The sequence below is a fragment of the Pollachius pollachius genome (assembly GCF_949987615.1).
Source record: "Pollachius pollachius genome assembly, chromosome: 5".
Taxonomy (NCBI): Eukaryota; Metazoa; Chordata; class Actinopteri; order Gadiformes; family Gadidae; genus Pollachius; species Pollachius pollachius.
In genome coordinates this window covers 11541260-11566228 of record NC_136938.1, presented here as the reverse complement: position 1 = coordinate 11566228, position 24969 = coordinate 11541260, and the positions used below count along the sequence as shown (strand labels likewise).

Sequence of the window (24969 nt, the reverse complement as noted above, 5' to 3'; positions counted from 1 at the left end):
CATTGGTCGTCCTCAGGATTTCGTCCAAAATCACAGGAGGTGGACAGAAAAAGGTAAAGTCAAAGAAATCCTTCCACATTTGATTATAAAAAAAGTGAACTCCCACTGGTGTCGTATTAAAGTTAAGCTGTAAGGGTGCAGAGCAGAGGCGCTAAATCTAGTGGTCTACAGAAGAGGGGGAGCAATCGCAGAAGCATCAACTTAAGTCTAAAAGAAACACAACGAAACAAAAGAACGGAGAAGAAAGAGGAGCAAAGGTGAAACAAGGAGCCTGTGTGCGAGTCTTCCCCTGTGTGCCGTGATCCCAGAGGGACGGAGACGGACCGTTCAGTTAGTTCCTCTTATAGCTGCTGTTCCTTGGGACTCTCTGGGCATGAGGCTGGCTGGTAGGACTTCAGGCTGGCCAGAGGGATGTCCGCCATGTTGCTGGCGGTGGTGAAGTGTCCCTCTCCACTCCCAAATATCTTGCGCTCTCCAAAGTGGTCCGAGCGACCACCCTCATGCTTCCAAGACCGGGTCAGCGTGTGTCCGTTGAGCAGCGCGTCTTTGGGACCCCACTCCCGCTGCGAGGACCCAAAACCAGAGACCGGGGACTTGGGCTGCTGGTAGGTCCCCAGGGTTGGGGGCATCCAGCAGTTGTCCGAGTGTCCAAGGACCAGACATTCCTGGGTGCACATCTCGGTGGCCTCCACCAACCCGCGAGGACCCAGCGGACCGTCTGAGGAGAGAGGAACAAAACATCAGAAACTAGAGAGAACCGACCAAACACACACACAAACTGAGATAAACACTATAAATCAACAGGAGAACGATGGGACCAAAAGGATTGTTAGGGAGTTCAACTCCCAGCCAAGGTTGTTTGAACCCCAAAGTCTGCAGTCTTACGTGTAGGCCAACCTAGAGCCTGGTGCCTGAACCTCTACATCCTTGATGACATTTATCTGAACTCACTGTAAGTATCTTTGGTTGAAAACATCTGCTACATGAATAAATAGTAAATAGAACAACGTTACAAAACACAAAAGAGAAATAATCAATCCTTGACTTCATAATACAATACAAAATCGACTTTATTTTCCTCATCATCATATTTGTTATATGGTAAATAGGTTTGTAAATGGTCTCCCATCGTATGTAATTAAGATGATTAAGCTGATTAGAAACTTGTGTGTTTCCCAGACAATATCTCTGCATGGAGAGCATTATTAAGGCTTGGAGTTTTATGGCTTAAAGGAGATTGGAGCTGACCATCTCTTGCCGGAGATTCATCCCAAACCAGACCTCCATCCCTGGCAAGACACCCACCCCACCACGAGCTCCATGGCTAGGCATCTCTATTCAGACATCAGCCCCAAACCAGAGCTCCAGAGCTGGGCATCCCATCCCGACATCCAACCCAAACCAGAGCACCATATCTGGTAATCACTCGCCAGATGTCCATCCCAAACCAGAGCTCAAAAGCTGGTAATTCCCAGCCAGACATCCAGCCTAACCCAGATCTCCATGAATCAGGAACTGTTTAAATGTCAGCCCTGTCACCAAGAACAAGGCAATATCACATTGTCATTAAGGAGTCATCTCTGTTGCATGCTGCTGTTTGCATGGAAAGGGTTGATCTTAATAAGGTTGTTGTATACTTAATGATGCAGTGTGCTGCCAAGCAATGACTCCTTATTGGATTTCCCTGTGTTGTTCTTTATATCAAGACTTGCCTAGACTAAAACACAGAGATTAAAATGTTGGCTGACAACATTTGCTACGGTCACTTTTTATAGTTTTTCATTTTTGTATATATCTGACATATTTGAAGGAAGTTTAAATGAATGGTGGAGTTGAAATTGAGACGATATGAGTACAACTTTTTTACGCTTTAATAGCTTTAATCTCGATTGTCTTGAAAATGCATCAGTATTTATGGACACATCTTTATAAGACCACTTGATAATCATGATGCGATTTGTTACAGAATATTAAATTCAGTCAGGCAGGAGGCTAGCTTATACCTTTCTTTAAAATACTGTATGATTCGGATCTCTTTGTATTTCCATTACTTAAATCTCTATTATACTCAAATTCTATAATCCATATACTTTTATCCACAACATTACAAAATAAATGCTTTCTATTTTGTATATTTGAAATTACAGTGTATAGTGTTTGCTAAATTATTCCTAAAGCAATATGAATCCCTTAAACAAATGAGTTATTGTTATTAAAATATACTATATACAAACATAACTGTTTTAAGGGTAAGTATAAAGAGACGTTAAAACGCTACATAAGTATAAGATGTCTTGTGTCCGAAATTATGCCTTTAATTTAAACATAGACCCATTTCATGATGATGAATGAAGGTAATTTTAAAATAGATAATCCTTGTCAAATACATTTTCACACCCAAATATACATTGAGGACTAGATGAGATGGTAATTATTACGGGATTAGTAATTCCAGATGAATGAATAGCTCACTTTTAGTTTTAAACCCTTTTTATACGTGTAATAGCAGATCTTTTGTACCAACATAGTGAATTTCTAGTTGAGGTTAGTTTACAGGTTGTTGTTGTGATGATGTGAGTGCTGTCTGGCTGTAGGTGATCTCCTGAGATTAGCCTTGGGCTACAGCATAACCACTAGCACCTAGCAATCCCCAGCCACCATCACATTGCAGAGCAGGGTAGTTAATCTATTTTCTTGGACTGCTACCTCTCCAGATAATCAGCCTCATGTCGTGGCTCATTTAGTCGACCTAGATCTCAGCGGTGCGTTGGGTCCAATCTCCCAACGCCACAGGATCTTATCCATCCAGCTTCAGCATCACTAATATCATGTTGTCACATTGTAGTTGAATGTGTGCATCAGAATATATTCCCATTGCGCTCTATACAGAATCTGTAACATTTTCTATTATTAAGGTAGCCTATGTATAATGACGGAGTGTGACATGTTTGTTATTGTTTGGGAAAGCTTGAAAACATGTAACAGAGATGTTTAATGTTCAGAACTTACAGTAGCTAACTCCATGCTAACTCTCGACGAACTAACTATATTCTAACGCTCTTCTAGTTAACTCACTACTAATTAACTCTTGACTTAGTATCTACTAACTAACTATTTTAACTTTCTACTAACCCCCTGCTAGAGGGCCTGAGCCAGAAACCAGGGTAGAACTCTAGGTGGCCGGCGAGCTAGCGTAGCGCATAATGACGTGCATCGCCGGGGTGACAGCAAGATGAATTCCCTAAATGAGATAGGGGAGGGGAGGCAGTGTGTCGTTAGGGACGGGAGATGACGGACATGGAGGGGATGGAGGAGAGGAGGAGGGGTTGCTTTGGCAATGTGTTTGCTGAAGATGGGTTGAGTTGGTATAACCTCTAGTATATGGCTCTTTTCTTTCCAACCTCATATGGCCTTATGTGTAAAAAATAAAAAAGCATTTTTATGAATACATTTCCTTAAGCCTTTTCTTCAGATTGTATTTCCAATGCACATTGGGTCAAGGCAGTGTCATATGGAGCTATATGATTGCGTTTACCATGAGAATGTTTTAAAGTTGTTGTTTTGGCCTTCAGGAAGGTGAACATCAACAAAGCCACCTTGAGCTGCGAGCGACTCACAAAGACTCAATCAGTGGCGAGATTCTGATGCCAGCGCTGGCCAGGCGTTGCCAACCATGTGTTGATTACAGCACCATTACACCAATCAAATGTCGGTATTTGTGACTGCATCAGCTTTCTTTTTTTAAACAATGCTGATCAGCTCACTTATTAATCAGGCTTTTCTATTTCCATCCCGCTGGAAGACTGGGACTGCTCATTTGCATGGAGATCAGTCCAATCACGGGGCTCGCTGGGCAGCAGAAAACAATTTCAATCAGGGCCTCACTCTCTGCGCACCTCTTTCGCTCTCTGGTTCTCCTCTGCTAGATCTACCTGAAGTCGGGTATGATACAAAACAACAAACCAACCACCTCAGAGTCTCAGAGTTCCGATAACCTTTCTAGAAAGACTTTTCAGATATGGCCAAAAACAATTATACAATACTACAATCGTACAATTTTCAGTACAGTAGGTACTGTTAAGTGAACAATACATGAGTTAGAGTAGCTTGTAAACTATATAAATCATTATTTTATCAAAAAAGTAACGTATAGGCATAAACTAGTCTGATGTGCAGTAACTAGAGACCCAGTTTGACACGTGTGAGTCACTAGTCCGGCGCTGTCATCTCAAACGCGGCAAGTTTCATACAAACAAAGAATAAACCTGTGACTCAGAACACTCAAGGCTTTTAGGACTGTACGGCAAATCATCGACGCAAGACCCTTCTGCTGCAAACTGCCGTGAGGTCAGGTGGATTTCCTCCCTTAAACTGGAGCGGTGCTTTCTCCATAGGAAAACAATGAAGTGGGCCAGGCACAGTGTTCAAACATGTCTCAAGGGAAGAATTTGATGAGATAATTAGCAGGATAGGGTGAAAACACGACACCCAAACAGCAACTACTTGTCCTCGCAGCCTTAATGCAACAATAGTGAAATGGCATCAAAAGCGAAACCATAGGCAGCTATGGGACCCTTCTCTGTGGTAGAGAAAGTGTCAATGACATGTTTGTATTGGTGGCATCACCATTGTTATCTCTTGGAAAAATGACCTGGGTTCACCGGGACCAGGATTAAGTATAACCTCAGATCACCGAGACCTGGTGAGAAGCAACTTAGGGCCAACTAGACTGATGTTCTCCTGACCTCCTGGTTCTCTTCTCCAGACCGCTCCTGTTCTAGTGAAATGTTTCAGTACACTGTAGACCAGGGTTTTTCTCGGACCAAACATCATTCAAGTCCAACCATTATCAATCAGAGAGGATTGTAGATGGCAGAGGGTGGGATTAACCTTTGACTTCTCCAATTTTGTTTCTCTATTCAAAAGAGGAGTATTTGGCATCGCCTTCGTCTCATTCTCTGAACGCTGGCAGTCAGCTGACAGCGTCTTCAGAGGAGCAGGTGGAGGTCGCTCATTTTAAAGCTGTGCTCTGCACAAGGAACAACCACCTCAGACTGTAGTAGTCCTCTTCACACAGAGCGCAGACCCTTGCAGAGCCATATGGTGGTAAAAGCATACTTGCCTAGTGCGCACTAGCCTAGCTCCTTGACGTATAAGTCTGTTGGGTGAATCTTTGCATAGTAATGAGAATCCGTTCCAGTAGCACTGCTTAATTTGAATGAAGACAGGTGCACGATGTGCAATTAGCAATCAATTGCAATTTCCCCCCAGGGAAAAAGCTGCTATTTTGGCTGAAAAGTGTGTTGAGTGTGTTGCCGTTTGAGGTTCAATAGGGCCATAGTAATAGGTGATAGAGCTAAGGGTAAAAGGAGTCAGCTAGCAGGATTATATGATCCGAACAACCTCTTGGGAACATAGCTATGACTGTTAACGGTTTGCAGTGGAGTTGAATATCCCAAGGGTCAGGAAAAGATCAAAAGGTCTTCTGTGTTGGATCCCTTGTTTTTATTTTAGTAGTGGTTGTTAAAATGTGCTCTGCTTGTCCAGAATAGATCTCATATAAATAACTTAATATACAGCATTACATGAGAATAATTTGTAACAGAACTTTGGCGATCTTGGGACACAGACAGAGACACAGACAAACTTTTTTTTACTTTGAAAATGTTGGACGTGTGAGAACACATGATGCATATGCTGAATACAACACGTTATAACAACTGCCATTTTGTAATAAGTTTGACTCAACATTCATCAATCTATCAATTCATCCATATTTCCTCCATCTGTCATCATCCATCCGTCACCCATCCATCATTTTTCCAGCAATCCAACAATCTAAACTCTCACACAAACAAATAATACATTTTCAACTGGCAGAGGGGAGGAAATTCAAAAAATGTGTTTCATTTCTGAAACGCTTTTCCGAAATGATGTGGCCACTCAAACCACTTCACAATGAATCATTCGCCCATTCTCACACGGGTTCATTATTCAATTCATGGCTAACAAGGGATGGCTGCAGTTAGAGTTTGGGTGAGTCTGCTGAAGGGCACAAGGATACGATTCAAGATAACTGAAAGAATATAATATGTAAAACAATATATAACTATGAAATAGTTACCTAGCCACACTTAATTAGAAATCTTTAGCTGGGCTTAATAAACAATACAATTCATCTGTTTTTTTATATATTCCGCTCTTATTTTGAGCTAGTTTCCGTCTATTGACATTTGGGTGAATTGTGCTCATGATGAGCAATCATAACACCTTCAAAAAAAAGGTGACATTTAGAAGGATTCGTTTTTTTATTATTAAACAGAGGAGGACACAATATCTTACAGCTAAATCAACATATCTATTCGTTTTCCAATCTCTCCCTTCTCCACGTAAAAGGGTAACTTATGAAAATTAGAAACGATTTATTGTTGTTGTCACAGTTCTCATGTTGATCTTCTTCTTCTGACCTATAGAATAACTGTAACTATTCACAAAGAAACCCACGTACACATCCCCATGCACACACACACACACACACACACACACACACACACACACACACACACACACACAGCCAGTCTTAGGATTGTCTACAGAGTGCTTTAAATATTCAGAATTAATTTAATAATATTACTATACATAATATAGGAAAATAAGGGAGCGGCAAGTGGCAAGGGGAGTGAGGAGATGCAGAAGTTTGTCAAATGATGACTGCGCCCGCAGCTCTGTAGCCATGCTGCCAGCTTCCATGAGACGGACCAAGCAGCAGCCATTACCGTCTGAGTTTCTCGTGGAAGAGACTAGCTTCTCTTTAAGCATTTAGGTGTTTCACAGTAAAGACTAGCATGTAGTGCCTCGGTGCCTCTAGGTGGAACAAGGTAGAGACTAGCATGTTGTTTCTCTAGCAGCCTTTAAGTGTTTCGATGTAGGTGGAAGCAGAATGATAAGTCAAATTTCGAATTCGAAGGGAAGAAATGTGATTAAATCCTCTTAATAAGAAGCCAATAATTGTTTTCCTCGGCTTAGGATTTCAGTGGTCAGTTCATCTTCATAGAATGGATTTTGCTACGTCCTGGTTTAAAGGTTTCAGTAAAAAAGTTGATTGCGGTTCATTAATTAAGTGCTGCATTTTAATGAAGCAAAGACTGGTGCGAGATATTGTACACTAAATACAGAAAAAAATAGTATTTCCTTTGCTTGTTGAAATCATGGCACGGTCCCTAGTGGGCAAATCTACATCTTTAGAACGGTCGTGGGTGACCCAATGTGTGACATCACAGATGCTTCATTCATAGTTTCTATGACACGGAAGCGTCTTCACTACCCCTCGACCAACACTCCCTTACTCTGCGTCTGGTGCGAGACCACCAAGGTGGGGTAACCACCGTAAACCACCTCCCGGTTTGTAACTGTGAGGGAGTTTGAGTCTGCGGGCTAATCTCTAATGAGATAACGGCTGGCTAATTAATAGCAAAATGGGAGCGAGGCACTAATGGGGCAAGTCTACGCCAATAACCCAGGGCCTGGCAGAGAAAGAGTGAGAGGGAGGTGGGGAGGGAGAGAGAGGGGGTGAAAGATGGCGGGGGAGAGGGAGCAAGAGCGTGGGGGAGAAAGATAGAGAAAGCAGAAGGGGGAGGGAGATTTAGGTCTATGACGTGCATATAGTTAGTATGCTGCTGGCGCGTCCAGATGTTGTTGTTTGGGGATTAATGAGCTTTGTGTTGGTCCAGCATGACAGCTTCCAGCCCCGCCAGGGCTCCAGCTGCCACTCACACCCACAGCTACTCCCTGCTCCCTAAAGCCCCTAACTCCTGCCACCTCCTCCTCTAACCATGTCCCTCCTCTAACTCCAACTCCTCCTCCCCCTTATTCAACAGCAGCATAACTGAGGAAAGCCAGTAGTAGATATCTGACTACACTGTGACAACAGCTCCCATCCAATGAAAGACCAGTTCCGCTCTATGATGGAGGATAATATGGAGATGGAATAGGACGTGATTAGGGAGGAGATGGAGGAATACATTGAGGAAGAGTAAGAGATGAACAAGGAGATGGAGTGCTGTAGGAGATGAAGAAGACGGTGAAGGAGGTGATGGAGGAAGAAATGAAGGAGATTGCAGAGATGGAGTGTTACTGGCCTGGGAGAAGAGGTGAGGTGATGGGGAGAAGAAGAGGAGACGAGTAATTGGCGGAGGTGATTGTTCTGTGGTGAGCAGAAGAGAGCAGCCGGTTCCCCGGGGGGTCCTGGACCCGCGTAATGGATCTCCTCCCAGGGGCCTGCCTTTAGAGCAGACCACAGCTCTTCCACACGTCTACTTCCACAAGTCCCAGCGGTCATATCAAATGAGGCACGCGGCTGGCTGGTGGAGCAGAGGAGAGCAGGAGGACTTGAATGCGAACGATGAAGCACTGAAGAGTCACTCCATAACAGAGATACAAAAGACCTGTCTGCAGTGCTTCCGTAATGTTTTCGGAATACTCCAGACATTCAAACCCTCATCATGAATCACACCACGCCTTCTAGAGCCCTATGTCTTACCGCCAAGCAGTGTTGATTCGTATAATATAGTATAGTATAATGTCCTGAAGTGTAGTTTTAGTTTAGTGATATGATGGTGTAGTATAGTACAATACAGTACAGTATATCATGTAATGGAATTTAAGGACTTAAGAGAGGGGCTTGTAATGAATGATATAAAGCCCAAACTTCAAAAAAATGAACTTTACACAACTGCAATTCCCTTTTGGTGTAATAAATATGTTGGAATCAGTTTGTCAAAGAGTTCCTGCATGCACATGGCAAATTAAATTGTAAACAACTTTCATAACCTGACATTTTGTAGAGTAAATGTCAGTGTTGTACTGAAAATGGCTTTCAGCTGGGCTTGGTGGCAAACAGCCCCTGCAGAGATAATAATACTGATGGTTTGACAGACTTCAAATAACAATGTCTACCTTTAAATAAGACTTTACATAACATTGTCTTCTTATAAAACCCAAGGTGTTTTAATCAATAAACTAGTCTAGTTTATGTCACAAATACCATCCCTAACGTCACACATCTTGCTCGAGATTGTATGACATTTACATGGATGTCACAAGCCTTGCTTTGATTGCCTGCAATGCAATTAATGACATATTTGATGGCTTAACGTTAACATCACAAGTCAAGTATTAATTGGGGTGCTTTACCACGGATAAAATCATGAGAGAGAGAGCAGCAGATAAGACGACTACCTCTACCATCCGCCGGAATGCAGCATGGATTGTGCATTTATCTAAAACCCCCCATTGCATTACTCTTGGGCTGCGCTTTCTGATAAGAAGAATATTGTATCAAAGTTGAAGAACTTCAGAGAAAGTCAGATGAATAATGAATTAGGCTGGTTTAAGAATCAATATGTTCCAATATGAATTACCCTAAAGCCTTCGCCTTGTGCGATATACGGAAAGAACAAGAGGAAAAAAGCTATAATGAACAAATAAAGTGTTTTGAAAATGCAACGTTTACATTAGCAACATCCCATATATATCTTATAGCCGTCCAATATATATATATAGATAGATAGAAGTTGATGGAAGTTAAAATATCACACTGGCCTCATCCCTACTCGAAAAATAGAAAATGAAATTCACAAAGGGAGGAGTGCTCATGGAGCATCGGAGAGCTTTTAAAACTATTGTTTTGACAGCCTCAGTAGCGTCAAGGAGTTCCATACGATCCACACACTCAACCTTCATCAATTATCAATAATCAGCCTTTTGAATCATTAAAACCCATCCATCCACCTATCTGTTAATAAATCAAACAATCAATCAATCCATCTAGCCTTTCATCCATTAAGAGTCTTCCAACTTGACCCCAAGGCGAGGGAAGAAGAGAAGATCTAGATGAGAGAAAAGACGGAGAAGGGGAGAGATAGAAGAGATGGGGACCGATAGAGAGGAGAGACAGAGAGCGAGAAGGAGAGATACATGATCGAGATAGGATAGAGAAGCGAGAAAGAGAGAAACATTCACACATATCTATACCACATATACTTCAAACATCAATGGAAGCATTAACATTATTACAGCATTACATAATTTCATGGCACAGCAATAAGGTTTGGCATCAACAGAGTTTGTACTCGCTTCTACCTGACCTAAAAAGCCGTCTCTTCCTCTTTCGAAAAAGGGGCTTGCGTTTGTCTCCTCGTATAATCTTGCGATTGTCATGCACTCGTGTGAGTTCAATGTCTTCAATCTGGCAACCTGAGTGAGATTCCAGTCTCATTGCTTGGTGTCAATGTTACACATTGTACCTGTAGTTTGGTATTTAAGAAGTTAGTACCAAGGACTTGCGCTGAATTTAACTTTTTGATTTTATTAAAAGGTGACCTAGTGTAGGTGGTTACACGCTCAAAACACCTGCAGAAGTAAAACCACGCACATACGAATTTTCATCCACACTTAATCCCTTCAATGCATTATATCTGAGATGTGGCCATGTAAGAGGTTATGGTGATGGACTCACAGCCAAGAGGTTCTGTCCTTAAACCCCCATGCCCACAGTCTGCCCCATAATGGCATGCATCTACAAATATACATTCACTGAATTATCTTTGATAAAAGGGACCAAAAAAACGGACAAAATAAGAGGGCTATACAACATGTCTTTCTTCCCAACCACAATAAACCAGTCATAAAGCCCTCCTTAACTGTGACTGTGTGAACGTGTAAAGCCTGACCAAACATGTTAAAATGACACTTGGCACGAGCTGCTGCAGGATCAGACAGAGGCTGGTGCCAGAGACTCAGGGAGGTGCACAGACGTAATTACATCACGAGCGCCGTCAGCAGCGCTGCGGCTGCAGGGACGATAACGCAGCGCTACGCCGGCGATGCCAAGCCACCACCGACAGCAGAACGTGCCGCGGCCCAATGAAGCCACTGAGTTCCCATGACAACTGGATGCCTGCTTGTGACAATGCTTACTCTCCTGCTCCCTCACAACCGTTCTCTCGATCACTGAGCCGTGCCTTCTCATTGTCGTCCCAGAAGTCAGTCCCCGACTTCTGCTCTTTCCTGCCACGCGCTTCAATTAATTTCAGTTAGTGTCCCGATCGTTAGAACAGACTAAGGCGCATTGAGGTGTGAGAGAGACGAACACAGGAAGGTCCTGTCCCCAAACCGACTCCGCTGCCCATCTACACATCTCAGGGCATGTAAGACATGGAAACAAGTAAGACTGCCACAAGGTGAGGGTCACCAGTGAAACACCTACGCTCCAACACATCCACATCAACACGCATGAGGAATTTCTTTCCAACGCAATGTGAGTGCCTGGTTTGAAACTGCACAGCCAGCGACTGAAGGCAACCTATAATGGTCATGTTTACCACACAGTGTAGCAGCTCCACGAGACAGATCTAATGGTGTGTAATGTGTTTTCCCACTATCTTCCAGAATACACAGTACAGGGTGGGGAAAGAGGGCAGGGCTGTAAACCCAGACCAGGTTGTTGACTGGATGACTTCACCTCGTACCCCGCCCAGCCACCCTGAGGTGCACCCTGGGTCTTCAACCTGTTCTCTGCCATTCAGGAAGCTTTGGTTTGCCTGGTCCTGCTGCGATGTCATGTGCTATGCTGTCATTCTTCCACTTTCAACTTGGAAGGATAATTAAAACGAGAGAATTTTGCTGTAAAACAGCTGTAAACAGCATGTTAAGCACATCACACAGCCCTGTTCTAATGAACAGAAGGGGTTCTCTAAACAAAACGACAACAATGCAATCAATCATTCATAGGATGAAGATTTAATCTATTACCTGCAAAAACATCACTGTGGTAGTTGAATTGTGCTGTGTGCGGCCTTATACACGAGATTTGCAGTTATTACTGAAGCTACGTCCTCGCCCACTTTAGTTGCTCTAACATTTGCTAACAAATATAAAAGCTAGATAGGTGTTCAATAAAGTCTAAACAGAATTTTGCTTTTCTAACCCAACAACTCATTTACATACACCGAACAAAACACAGCGGCCACTACATGGTTTTTATTAATCAACACCCCACAGGCTGTATACATAAAGGATCTAAATAAATAATTGATTTAAGTATATTAATTTAGTATTCAACAAGGTCAAGCCTGCTCCGGCTTTCTGTGTAAGCTTTTTCTGCTGTTGAAACTCAGTAGCATCTAGATTGTGCTTTACCTCTGTAGCAATTAGGGCCAGACTGAAATTAAACATAACATGCCAATATCATCTTGAATATCAAAGCAACAATGAAGCCATGCATATTAATGGTTGAACATGTACCAAGGTGAGTTAACACAATCAAAACCGGACAATATTTGTATTATAAATATTTTCATTATATTTAAACTTGAAATTAAATGAAATCTTCATAAATATATTTGAATAATTATTATACGTACATTATATTTATATCAGAATTATTATTGTATGGGTGCCCTAAAAACAGACCAATCAACATCGACTGTAATTACCTATGCGTTTCTGTAATTATATTAATCACTTAATAACACTGTCTGCCTTTCTGAAATCCCATGTCTGCTAAAGCGTATTGTTCAGAGCTCAGAACACTTTCATTTTGTTTCCGTGGTGAAGTGCGTCATCCATGGGCACTACATGGAAAAGAGCCATTCTTAAAATGGATGCTGTGTTGCCTTCTGTGGACAAGCCCACACACGCAGGCACACACTGACACAAACACAAACACACATACGCACACACACAGACACACACATACGCACACATACACACGTACACAGTAGCACATTACTATCGGCAGGCAAAGCACCACACACAAACTGCGTGAGGTGCTGCAAAAGACTAATAGAATTGTTATTCTGTTATGAAAGTGTGGGAGGTAAGTGAGAGAGAGAGAGAGAGAGATAAAGAGTGGGAGGGAGAGAGTGCAGGAGAGACACAGATGTAAATAGAGGGAGAGATGGATAGTGAGACAGGGATATGGAGAGAAAGGGAGAATGGCAGAGAGAGCAATAGAGGATGGCAGATATTTAGAGAGAGGGAGAGCAGTTAAGAGAGCGAGAGAGAGAGAGAGAGAGATAGAGAGAGAGAGAGAGAGAGGGAGCTATAATAATGAAACAAGAAGTTAAAGAAGCAAGAGGAATAGAGAGAAAGGAAGAAGAGAAAGAGAGGGAGAGGAGAATAGAGTGGAGAGTAAGAGAGAGAGAGAATGATAAAGATAGAGAGGAAGGGATGAAAAGAGAGAGATAGAAGGGAGGAAGATGTGTACTACACTATGAGGCAGAGATAATTCTCGGTGTTGGTCGTTACCGAGGCCCTCCAGGAGTCTGATAATAAAACGGAGTCTTGTTAATCCCCTGAGAGCCAAGTAATTGCACTGTTGAGATACATCTTCTGCGGTAATAATTGTAATTTCAGAGCCGCTCTGCCTACACGTAAACTTATTCATAGCCACCTGAGGGGGACAGGCCCTGGTGCTCTATTAAAGGGGAATTGAATTACAGAAATACAGTAGGCTTGGAAAAATAGGCCCTTGCCGCCTAACTTGTCACACAGAATTGTTAAATTGCCATTTCCTTTTAATCAGCAACACATAGGAGCAGAGGAGCAGAGGAGATGGTTGTTGAGAAGGTTGTGAGAAGATTGACGATCATCTTGTGTTGTCTATACACACTGTTGCTGTTCGCACCCTAATCCATGTTGTCTCATTGTTTTCATTGTTTAGCTAACAGCCATATGTCCAAAGCATCTTCGTACTAGCAGAATAAATGAACCAGGAGCTGGGATGGATTTGCTCTCTAAACTTGTTATGATTGAATACGTTCATATTAATCCAAAAGCATGCAGGGCGCAAATTTTGCCTCATATTTGTAGTGCAACACAAACAATAACTACAATAATATAATTTTAATTGAGCAAATCAGACGCAGCACAAATGTAGCTTTGCTATATTTTTTGCTAGAATCGTAGAATAAAAAGACTAAACAAGTTGTTTTTTAGAGCTATCTAAACTGGTAGAATACATTGGTTTATAAAGCTCTAATCTGTGGAATAGGTTGGGTTAAAGAGCTTTCTTAAACCGGTAGAAAAGGTTGGGTTTTAGAGCTCTCTAAACTGGGAGAAAAGTTGTTTTTTAGACCTTTAAACTATTGAATAATTTGTTTTTGAGACCACTAAACTATTAAAATACAATGGTTTTGAAACTTGTAAATTCATTGTTTTTTGAAGGGCTCTGAACTGATTTAATAGGTTGCCTTTAAGAGCTTCTAAATTGGTAGAAAATATTTCCATACTGGTTTTAACAGGTAGGCTTCAATATGTCAATTTTTGAGAGCTCTTAACTGGTAGAATAAGGTTGGCAGACCGTCTTGTGCTCACCCGGCTTATTGGCTTGGAATGCGTCGTGCGGCCATGTCACCGGAGAGAAGGCCTAATTAGTTAGATCATATGAATCATTACAGGTGACCTAGCAGCCAGCAGAGGACTACAGTACCCAGGGGCAGTGTCACACAGGACAAACCAGAACAAATACTTCCTGAATGTAGTGGCTATGAAGGAGAGAAAGAATAACAAGTGAGCCAAAGAAAGAAAAGGACAACAGCCGGATGGAGTGGTAGGAAAAACATGGGAGAAGAGGATGACTCCTGGAGAGAGGGGGGGGGTGGAGGTGAGGGCCTGGCGCGTGTTGGGTGCAGGTGGTGGATAACTTGTGTCAGCCAAGTAATTAAGTGTCCATCACATCGGCGCTGGAAGTCTGCTCAGCCCAGAAGCCACATCCAATATCCATCTGTGAGTGGGAGGGCAGCCAGCACAGCCTCTGAAGCAGCGCTTCAATAACAACCAATATTGTCTGCAGTTCGTCTACAACGAGTTGTGGTCAACACACACACACAGACAGGTGCCCCATATGCATCTCCCATCTAAGTATATATATATATATATTTTTTTTTAGAGATAGAGCGAGAGAGAGAGAGAGGGAGAGAGAGAGAGAGAGAGAGAGAGAGAGAGAGAGAGAGAGAGTGAAACGATATGTGAAGTGTTGATATAATCTCTCGAGTACATTTACATATTTTAGTATAGTATATTTATATTTTATGTGTTTATTTTTTATTTTATGCCCAATCTCTGTGATTGTATCAATATATACAGAGAGAGAGAGAGAGAGAGAGAGAGAGAGAGAGAGAGCAAGGGAGATTCCCAGAAAGCTCTTGGTCTGTGTAACAGTTGATATGTTTGGCAATCCTCTTTTTTTTACGTAGGTACATGAGTGAAACTAATTTGTTGTTTTTGAAGATGGCAGCAATTAATCTTTCAAATGACCTGGCGAGATGAAACCAGTAGAAGGAGGGGAGGCGAGGAAAATAAATGCCAGCATTAGAGAAGAAATTACAAGATGACCTTACTGAACAATGATTTATGGATTCACTAGTCTGGCAATTACACCAGGTGATACCTTTGAAATTTCCAGCCATGGAAATTAAATTTGCTGCTCTGCAAACTGTGAACTTGTCAAGGACGTTGAGACTGTTAGCCACGTTACCCCAGCTCAACCATGCGCCGTCACGCCATTTCTCACATGTTTACACCTCATCACACATGGGTTGTGCATCACACTTTGAAGGAGGAGACTGGCACGTTTGCCCGAATTTTCTAATTTGCAGTTTTGCCATAATCTGGAGGAACAATAATTACAAAACATTGCATAATGAAACATAGAGCGTTCCATTGGCTATAAGAGGATTTATTAAGAATGATTTACATTCTTCTAATGAGCTGTCATTCTAAACCAATCACATGCAAAACAATGAAAATCGAGTGCTTACAAGTGATTGGGACCCCTGTATCCCTCACTAGCATGATACCATTTTCCCTGTCTCTACCAGCAACATGCACAAGTATGTTCCCTGTCCCTCCCATTAGCATAAGCCTGTTCCTTCCTCTCCCACAGGCATTGTGGGATACAACGTTACCAAAAGCATTTAAAGAGAAAGAAACCACTTAAAGTAATAGTGACAGAACTAAATAAATAAATAAACCGGTATATTAGGACCTTTTTATAATACTCTTCACTTACACCAAGACCACCTTGTCTGTCTTTACTAGTGGAATACGGATGACCAATTTCAGAAAACACAGGGGAGAGGTAAAAAAATGGGATTCCATTTCGGTTCAGAATGACTTTTCTATGCAGCTCTTCCCAAATCAACCAGGCGTAAGCGTACAATCGATCTTATATGACGCCTGTGATACTTCCTGGTTTGGTGTATTTGTTGTCTTAAATAAAGTTTGTGAGAAAAGCGATGTGTGATCCATTTTACTTTCAGCCCAGTTAGTGCTTGGCTGGCGGTAAGCAACGGGGATGCTCTGTGCTGTATCTCAGCTTCTAGTGTCAGTTTGTATCTCATCAAACCAACCACCACGCTGACGCGAGATTTCACAGACTCCTTTACTCCACACGAAGGCTCCTCCGTCTCTCCTACAGCAAGATGTTGCTTCACTTTTAATCATATTTTAAAAGTAGTTTATATTCCGTAGACAGCTCTGACGAATTGAAGTCAGTTAACTTCTAACTGAGGCCACCAATTTTAAAGAAATTTGAAAAAAATAATAATACTTGATTGAGACCACATATAAAGATGTATTGTTTATAAACCAATTCAGCTTTGAAAGGTCTAGTCTAAACAGATCGCCAAATAATTAGTGAAGTTCGCTGAACAGATGTTCACTTGGGAATCATATCCCGGTTAGATGTTGAGAGGGTCAAAACACAAACATTTAACGAGTTGAAAACACGATAGTTTGCCGACCTGAGATCCACATCAGAAAGGTTTGACAACCACTGAATGAGATCATCAGCTAGAAGGACATACTGTTGTCAGGATTGGCTAGGAACCATTCAGAAAGCAGCTAACAGACAAAGGAACCAATCAGCAGGCTGAGTAGAGAGAGGGATGACCATTAAATTGTAAATGGCAGTCTGTCAAAACCCATCCCTCCATCTCTCCATCCGTATCCCTGCTGCGCTGCTCTAGTCAGAGCAGCCACTCCATCCCTTTGCCCTCTACCCCCATCCTTCCTCCATCCTTCTCTCCATCCCTCCTTCTGTCATCGCACCATCTCTCTGCTACAGTCCGAGGTCCTCCCCCTCTCCTTCTCACCCCCTCCACTCCTCCCCCATCTTATCTGCATCACTCCTTCCCTCCTGCTCTGTCAACAGACATTTGATGACCCCCCCTGACCTTCTCACCCCCCTCGGCCCACCCATCTCTCCATCTCTCCCCCACGTCCCTCCGTCTCCTCCCCCCATCTTCTGAAAGTCAGAGCTCCGGCAGGTTCTGACCCTGTGATGAGGTCGCGACCTCTGCAGTGATGAGCAGGGAGACCATGGCAGGCGTGGGGAGGACACACACACATGAAGAGACACACATATAGACACACAAACGCACACATGTACACACACACAAACACACCACACACACACACAGACAGACACACGGATACACAAACCAAACACACATATACAACCACACACACACACGCACACACACACACACACACACACACACACACACACACACACACACACACACACAAACAAAACCAATACATGGATACAGACACACACAAACACACTGATCATTGTGTTCAAATACATGCCTACACACACGAACAAGATCACACATGCACACAAGTACACATATACACAATAAACAAACTCCTGCTGATTGTTAGTGTGTGAGACTGGGTAAGTAATTATGGAATGCTAACTAGCAAGGGGATGCTAGTTAGCGATGGATGCTAGTTTGAGAGCGATGCCAGAGGGCCTTTGTCTTCCCTTTCCTTGAGCCCATCTATAAATGGCTTGGATTTTAATCCTTTTAATTACGGAGCCGCGCTACAATTACCTCAAATTAAATTACTCTGCAAGCCTCTGAAGGATAGACGCTCACTAAGAGGAGCAGGATCACACTGGCAGGGTTTAACCCTCTGGTACCAACCCCTACCTCCCCCAACCTCCTCCTGCTCCTCCACCCAGGAGAGGATGAGGAGCAGGATCGCAGTGGCAGGGTTTAATCCTCTAGTTAAAGGCTAGGGAGGAGGTTAGGGAAGAGGCTACGGAGGAGGCTCGAGAGGAGGCTTTGAAGAAGGCTAGGAAGGCTTTTAGTGAGGAGGCTAGGACGGAGGCTATTGACAAGGCTAGGGTGGAGGCTAGACAAGAGGTTAGGGAGGACGTTAGTGAGGAGGCTAGGGAAGAGATTAGGGGGGAGGCTAGGGAAAAGATTAGGGTGGAGGCTAGGGAGGAGGCTAGGGAAGAGGTTAGGGAGGTGGCTAGGGAGGAGGCTAGACAAGAGGTTAGGGAGGACGTTAGTGAGGAGGCTAGGGAAGAGATTAGGGGGGAGGCTAGGGAAGAGGTTAGGGAAGAGATTAGGGGGAGGCTAGGGAATAGGTTAGGGAGGAGGTTAGGGGGGAGGCTAGGGAGGAGGCTAGTGAGGAGGCTAGGGAAGAGGTTAGGGAGGAGGTTAGGGGGGGGCTAGGGAGGAGGCTAGTGAGGAGGCTAGGGAAGAGGTTAGGGAGGAGGCTAGTGAGGAGGCTAGGGAAGAGGTTAGGGGGAGGCTAGGGAAGAGGTTAGGGGGAGGCTAGGGAAGATGTTAGGGAGGAGGTTAGGGAGGAGGCTAGGGAAGAGGTTAGGGAGGAGGTTAGGGGGGAGGCTAGGGAGGAGGCTAGTGAGGAGGCTAGGGAAGAGGTTAGGGGGAGGCTAGGGAAGAGGTTAGGGGGGAGGCTAGAGAGGAGGCTTTGGAGAGGGCAAGGGAGGAAGTTACTGAGGAAGCTAGGGAGGAAGTCAGGGAGGAAGCTAGGGTTGAGGCTAGAGAAGAGGCTATGTATGGAGAAGGCTAGGGAGGCGGTTAGTAAGGAGGCTATGGAGGAGGCTATTGAGATGGCTTGAGAGAAGGGTAGGGAGGAGGTTAGGGAGGGTTTCAGATCAGCCTCAGTCAAGGACCGGGGAGGCACCAGAGCTGGCCCAGAAGGCGCAGAGAGAGCTGTGTAGACATAACATTGATGAAGAAGAAAGGAGGAGAGCGCAAGGAAGATAAAAGGAAGAAGATGGCAAACGGTGAAAGAGAGAGGGAGAGAGAGAGAGACCCAGAGCGACAGAGAGAAAGAGGCACAGAGAGTAACAGAGACGCAGAGAGCGAGACAGAGAGAGAGGAAAATAGAAAGGAGAGACACAGAGAGACAGAGAGAGTGAGAGGGAGTGCAGGCCCCTGGGCAGTCATCGGGAGGGCTGGCCAACATCTGAATGGTGGTTTGTTATGTACACCGTGCCTGGGGAGGGGGCGCATATCACATCCATACCACCGGGGGGCGAGGAGGCGGTTGACCCGTGAGTTTGTTTTGATATGCGTGGTTTCACGGGAGAGCGATTCATCCGAGAGTCTGTGTGTTCGGTGGTAATGAAGGGGGAGCCAGTGTGGTGGTGGGGGTGGAAGGGATGCTGGGAGGCTGGAGGGATAATGGCTTAAGGAGATTGTTTAATTCTCGTCCCAATAGAGGGGAATGAGTCTGTTCAGTCTCAGGGGAAAGGGGGGGGGGATGGGGGGCTAGAGTTGATGGTTAAAAGCAACCTCACCCCACCCCACCATAAGGTTTTAAAACAGCAGGGGGGCATCTGTCTCGGCTAACAGAAACATCTGCTCAGCTGTCCTCGGCCCAAAACAATCACGCAGTTGTCACAGAGATAACCGGGCGATATCCCGCTGCTGAAGTACAGCAGGGCCCACAACCCCGACACACTATACCGACATCATCATCATCATCCTTACCAAGATCATCGGCAAGATCATCGAGATATTCTTCATCGTCATCATCATCATCATCATCCCTTCCACCTGCCGTTGATTTGAGTTAAGATACAGCAACATAAAGCTGGAAAAACAGATCCCTCTCTCTCTGTCCAAGAGATACTCGACAACTCTGATCCCTCCACCCTCAGCGCATTGGCGCACACACCAGGAAGTGTGCGGGCAACATATTTGTAGACATATGTATTTGTAGACGTAAATATATTTTCCATCTTGAGACCGCCTGATCTGAATTGACCTGAGACATCACCAACACGCGCCAGAGAATGAAGAAGTGCTGGCTTAATATTTGTGAATGCGAGCTAATATGGAAACAGAACGTGAAGACAAGAGGACGAGGAAGAAGATGTACTTAGTGTACTTAAATCATATGTTTGTCTGCAGGGGTCGTAGGTCAGGGACCAGGCGGGGGTGTTGAGGTTGTGTGAAGCCACTTGAAAAGCAGCGGTAATTAAGTGTAAATGGGCAACGTGACCCAGCACCAGGCGCTCTGGACCTCTGACACGACTAATTGCGTTTGTTTAAAGGCTCCCGGGGAAATCCATTAGAAAACCAAAGTATCTAACAATGAATGTCAAGCTGTCAAGGGTTTTAGAGAGAACATGCTGCGTAGGCTTGGGTTTGAGTGAGTGTGTGTTTGTGTTTAATTGTATATGTTTAAGTATGTGTTAAGCTAACGTGTGTGTTTGGTTATGTTTGTATGTGTGAGCACACATGTGTCTAAGGCCACTTAATTACCAGCCACCCAGGGCATCAGAAGTGTCTGAAGTTAATCTGACACCGTGTTGTGGTGTCACTGATGGAAGAGGCTGGATTAACCTCTCTACAGGGCTAATCCAGGCCATGAGGTCATCCACACACACCAGACGACCCCCAACAACTCGACCCCCACAGATCCCAGCAAGCTACATACACTGCCCTCAACGCCCTTACGTGGACGTGATTATTCTAGTGATCACTAAGTAAACACTTTGAAGAAGACATCCCTGTTAAACAGCCTGCCAAAGAGGATTTCATGGAAACCAAAATCAGAGACCCAACTACGTTCGTTTTTTGATCCGTTTCAAATGAAATCCCAGGAAACTATGAAGAGGCTGCAAAATGTTGAGTCAGAAGGAAAACGTTAAAATATTAAAGGATTAATTAATTAATTTCAACTCTTATATGAAGGAAACAAAAATATGAAACGAGATAAACTAGCAACAACTCTGATAGTGGAAATTCTGTCAGGGGAATATATATCTGTCCATTAGGCCGTTGGTTACTAGATCAACTCTGATGTGTATGTACTATCCTCAAATACTTATTTGAAGTGGATTTAGAGGCTCAGAGGATGCTGTTACAAGTACGGAACCAGGCGGGGCTGGAACAGAGTTTGTGATGGATCTCCGTTTTAAATGAAGGAAAGGAGCCAAGCTACTAGAATATTCACGTAAACTGGGCTTGATTAAATGTGATTTTGGTCCTAAACAGGTCTGTGCTTCTGATAAGTTCTGAAAATGTGTGATATGGTTTTATTATACAGTGAAATGTGTTTATTGTTCGATATGTACAAATAATAAGCATCAGAGCAGGGGAGAAAGCGGTGAAACCCTTCATTGAAAACATTTTGTGATTAAAAACATTTACTATTTACTTATTAAGCAGGGGCTTTTATCCAAAACGACCTTTGACAATATATATCCAGACACAGGACATTAAGGATAAGGGTGGCATTAGGGTCTCTTGCTCCAGGATAGCCTTTAGTTGACTCTCGGATATGAGTGATCCTGAAACGTTTGATGGGAGTCAAGTACCCTACTCCACACCCACTAGACTATCCCATCCTGCCACCGCCTCAAAGATTATCTGCGACACCTGACTGTTCACTTATGATTGAGGCCAGAGAAGTAGAGGAAGATGTCACGATAGTTCCACGAAAGAAACACTCAGAAGAAAAAGAGAAGTGTGCGTTCTCCAACAGATGTTAGTATTGTAGTGAGTCTCGGGGGAGACGCTTACCATCCCAGCGGGAGCTTCTGTCCAGCGCATCAACCCTCCGCCTGTCTCAGATATTTTCAATTAGCTTTTCCCTGTAAGACAAGCTGGCATGCCAAATTATCTCCAAGTGATAAAATTCATTCAACCACTTAGCGAAGATATGTCTCATCACGTTTAGCTCGGAAGGGAAACATTCCTCTAAAATGTTTGTCTATCTATTTCTTGTTCTTTGAATAATTACTAGAAACACTTGAATTATAGAGCACATTTAAGAGCGTCTAGGAATGCCTTGTGATGGCTGGACCCCTGGAAGGCTATCATTATAACCGGATTCAACCATCCTCTCCATAATACCATTTGAAACAACATAGAGTCGTTCTCCCAGCAGTACCCCTCTGTACCTCTAGGCACCCGCCTCCACCTCCTACACACTTCAGACGCCTGACTCATTACTGAAATCGACGGTACCTCCTTACCGTCGTAAAGATCTCTAGCGCCGCTTTAACTCAGAAGCATACATCAGGAGCGCTTTCTTCCCGAGATGAAGACGGCATTATCACCTTGCCATTAAGCACGGAACGCTGTGTTAAATGGACGGCTATTTAAAAGCAGCCCTTGCAGCTCTGACTGTGATCTATAGAATCTGCACCGCACTTTAATCAAGTTGGGCTCGGCTGTTTCGACACTGCCTTTTCTTCATTAAGAAGAATAAAAATTCATAGTATTTGATTCTAGCACGCCCTAATTCAAAGTGGAGGAATATTCCCCAAAGGGCAATCTTACATATATCTACTCTCTCTTTGTGGAATATAAATATAATTAGCAATCTAGAGCTGAGCAGTGGTATCAGATAATATACTCTGGTCGCATCGTTTCCTTCCGCTATTACTCTTTCTACTGCTCTCTGTATCTGCATGCATATATAATTATCTCCACCCCTCTCTTTCTCTTTCTCTCTCTGGCGCTCACACACAATAAACAAAGCGACACATCAGATTTTTAATACACTACATATCAATCAAACCTGTCTAGTGTCTACGTTTTAAGTACATTGACTTTTGTTGCCGAGAAAATGCACTGTAAACTGTAATAACACAATCACACCCGTCGAGTGCATGTGCATGTGCAAACGCACACAAACACAAACACACACCCCACCACACTTACACACACACACACACACACACACACACACACACACACACACACACACACACACACACACACACACACACACACACACACACACACATACATTGAATAATTTACTCACAACTTCCCAGTGCAGTATCAATTCATCTCCATCCTGCCACCCTTCCCCTTCCTTTCTCAATAAAGTGATTGAAGAGATCCAAGATCCGCTAAATTGTGTAGACCCTTTAGATAGTGGTGTAGACCCTGTAGTAAATGATGCAGACCCTGTAGATAGTGGTTTAGACCCTAGTGGTGTAGACCCTGTAGATAGTGGTTTAGACCCTATTGGTGTAGACCCTGTAGATAGTGGTATAGACCCTAGTGGTGTAGACCCAAGGGGTGTAGACCCTTAAGATAGTGGTTTAGACCCTATTGGTGTAGACCCAAGGGGTGTAGACCCTGTAGATAGTGGTATAGACCCTAGTGGTGTAGACCCTGTAGATAGTGGTTTAGACCCTAGTGGTGTAGACCCTGTAGACAGTGGTTTAGACCCTAGTGGTGTAGACCCTGTAGATAGTGGTATAGACCGTGGTGTAGACCCTGTAGATAGTGGTTTAGACCCTTTTGGTGTAGACCCTGTAGAAAGTGTTGTAGACCCTAGTTGTGTAGACCTGTTTAGGCCCTGAGCACACTGACCAGAAGCACAATCTCCAGCCCTACTCTTAACCACACGACCCTTGACCTCATGGAAGTTTCCTCTGACCCCATTGCCTATCGCTCCTCATCACACACCACGGTATGGACTGATAGAATAAACGAGCGATAAAGGACATGCAAGGGTGTCTGGGCTTCCTTAGAGGTTTGGAAGGGGAACAACAGTGGAGTTTGTGTAAGAAACAGCTGGCTCAGCTCCTCTTGTCTCCCATACTCTAACCAATCCCCCCCCCCCCCCAACCAACGCACCCTAGGGAGAGGTCATCGCGGGCCGGCTGCTCCGACAGCATTCAAGGCATCAGCCTCCATCATGGCTGATCATCTGACCCCCCCCTAGGGTTCCAACGGGGTGTTGTCAACATAACGACATGGTGGTCTGTCAGCGCTAGAGCAGATCAGATGAGACCACCGCAGAGACGGATGTGAAAGCTCAGCATTGCTCTGAGGGTCTTAGACGCAGGAGCGGGCGTCTGCACTCCTCACTGCTATGCAGATGCAAAGACATAGCGCACGTACGCTCTCATCGCTGCCAAGCTGAGGACCTCTAGGCCTCTGTGTAGCCCTAGCAGTACAATTACTGTTTCGTCCTATATCAATCACTTAAATAAAATCAATATATCGATGTGACCCACTGTGTATTTGTTGTATAGGCTTCTTCTCAGGCTATAAAGATCCAGACAACTAATTCCAACCCCAACTCCCCTGGCAGTGTGCAAATGCTCCTACATTTGTTCCGTATCCAAATAGCTGTGTAGCAAAAAATGGAGTAGAGAGAGGAAAAGGAAAAACGTTTGTTTTAACGTACAATATGCTGTTTGCTTTGCCACATACTGTAGTGCAGCGCAGCGTTCCCGGTTTATGGGGAAAACGTTTGGAGCGATACAGGAGGGAACATCTGGCGCGGCGACGCTCGGTGGTTCGGGGTGCTGCTCTCGGAGACGCATATGGCGGAGCTGATAGCAGAGCTTTACTCCACGTCTCTTCTGCTAGCACCCAGCTGCTGCTGCTACTGTTGTTGTTCTGTCTCTCTAACAGGACCCACTCGCTTTCCAGCCTTCAAGCACACAGGACGACAGCATTAGCAGAGGTGTCAGGAAAAATAGTATCGGTGAAGCATTACTCTAATGACTCTAATAGTCATATCTACATCCATATACAGACATGCTACATCGAAAGAAAGAGGATGTTGACCTCTTGGGGTGAAGGAGAAGTTTTTTGGTTTATAATGAGGGAGATATCAGTCCTACTTGCAACTTATTTTATAAAAACGTTAACATGACAG

General features: G+C 43.9%; 1 protein-coding gene across 2 annotated transcripts in view; it reads right to left on the bottom strand.

Moving 5' to 3' along the window:
- Window positions 1-341: 341 nt before the first annotated feature.
- The window catches only part of pcdh9 (protocadherin 9), a gene marked incomplete at both ends in the record, with an annotated part of 161291 nt that continues 136663 nt past the window's right edge, over window positions 342-24969 (bottom strand). For both annotated transcript variants that reach the window (XM_079736092.1, XM_079736093.1), the window contains one exon: window positions 342-718. In XM_079736092.1, coding sequence (XP_079592218.1) covers window positions 342-718 — 377 coding nt within the window. The remainder of the gene's footprint in view (window positions 719-24969) is intronic.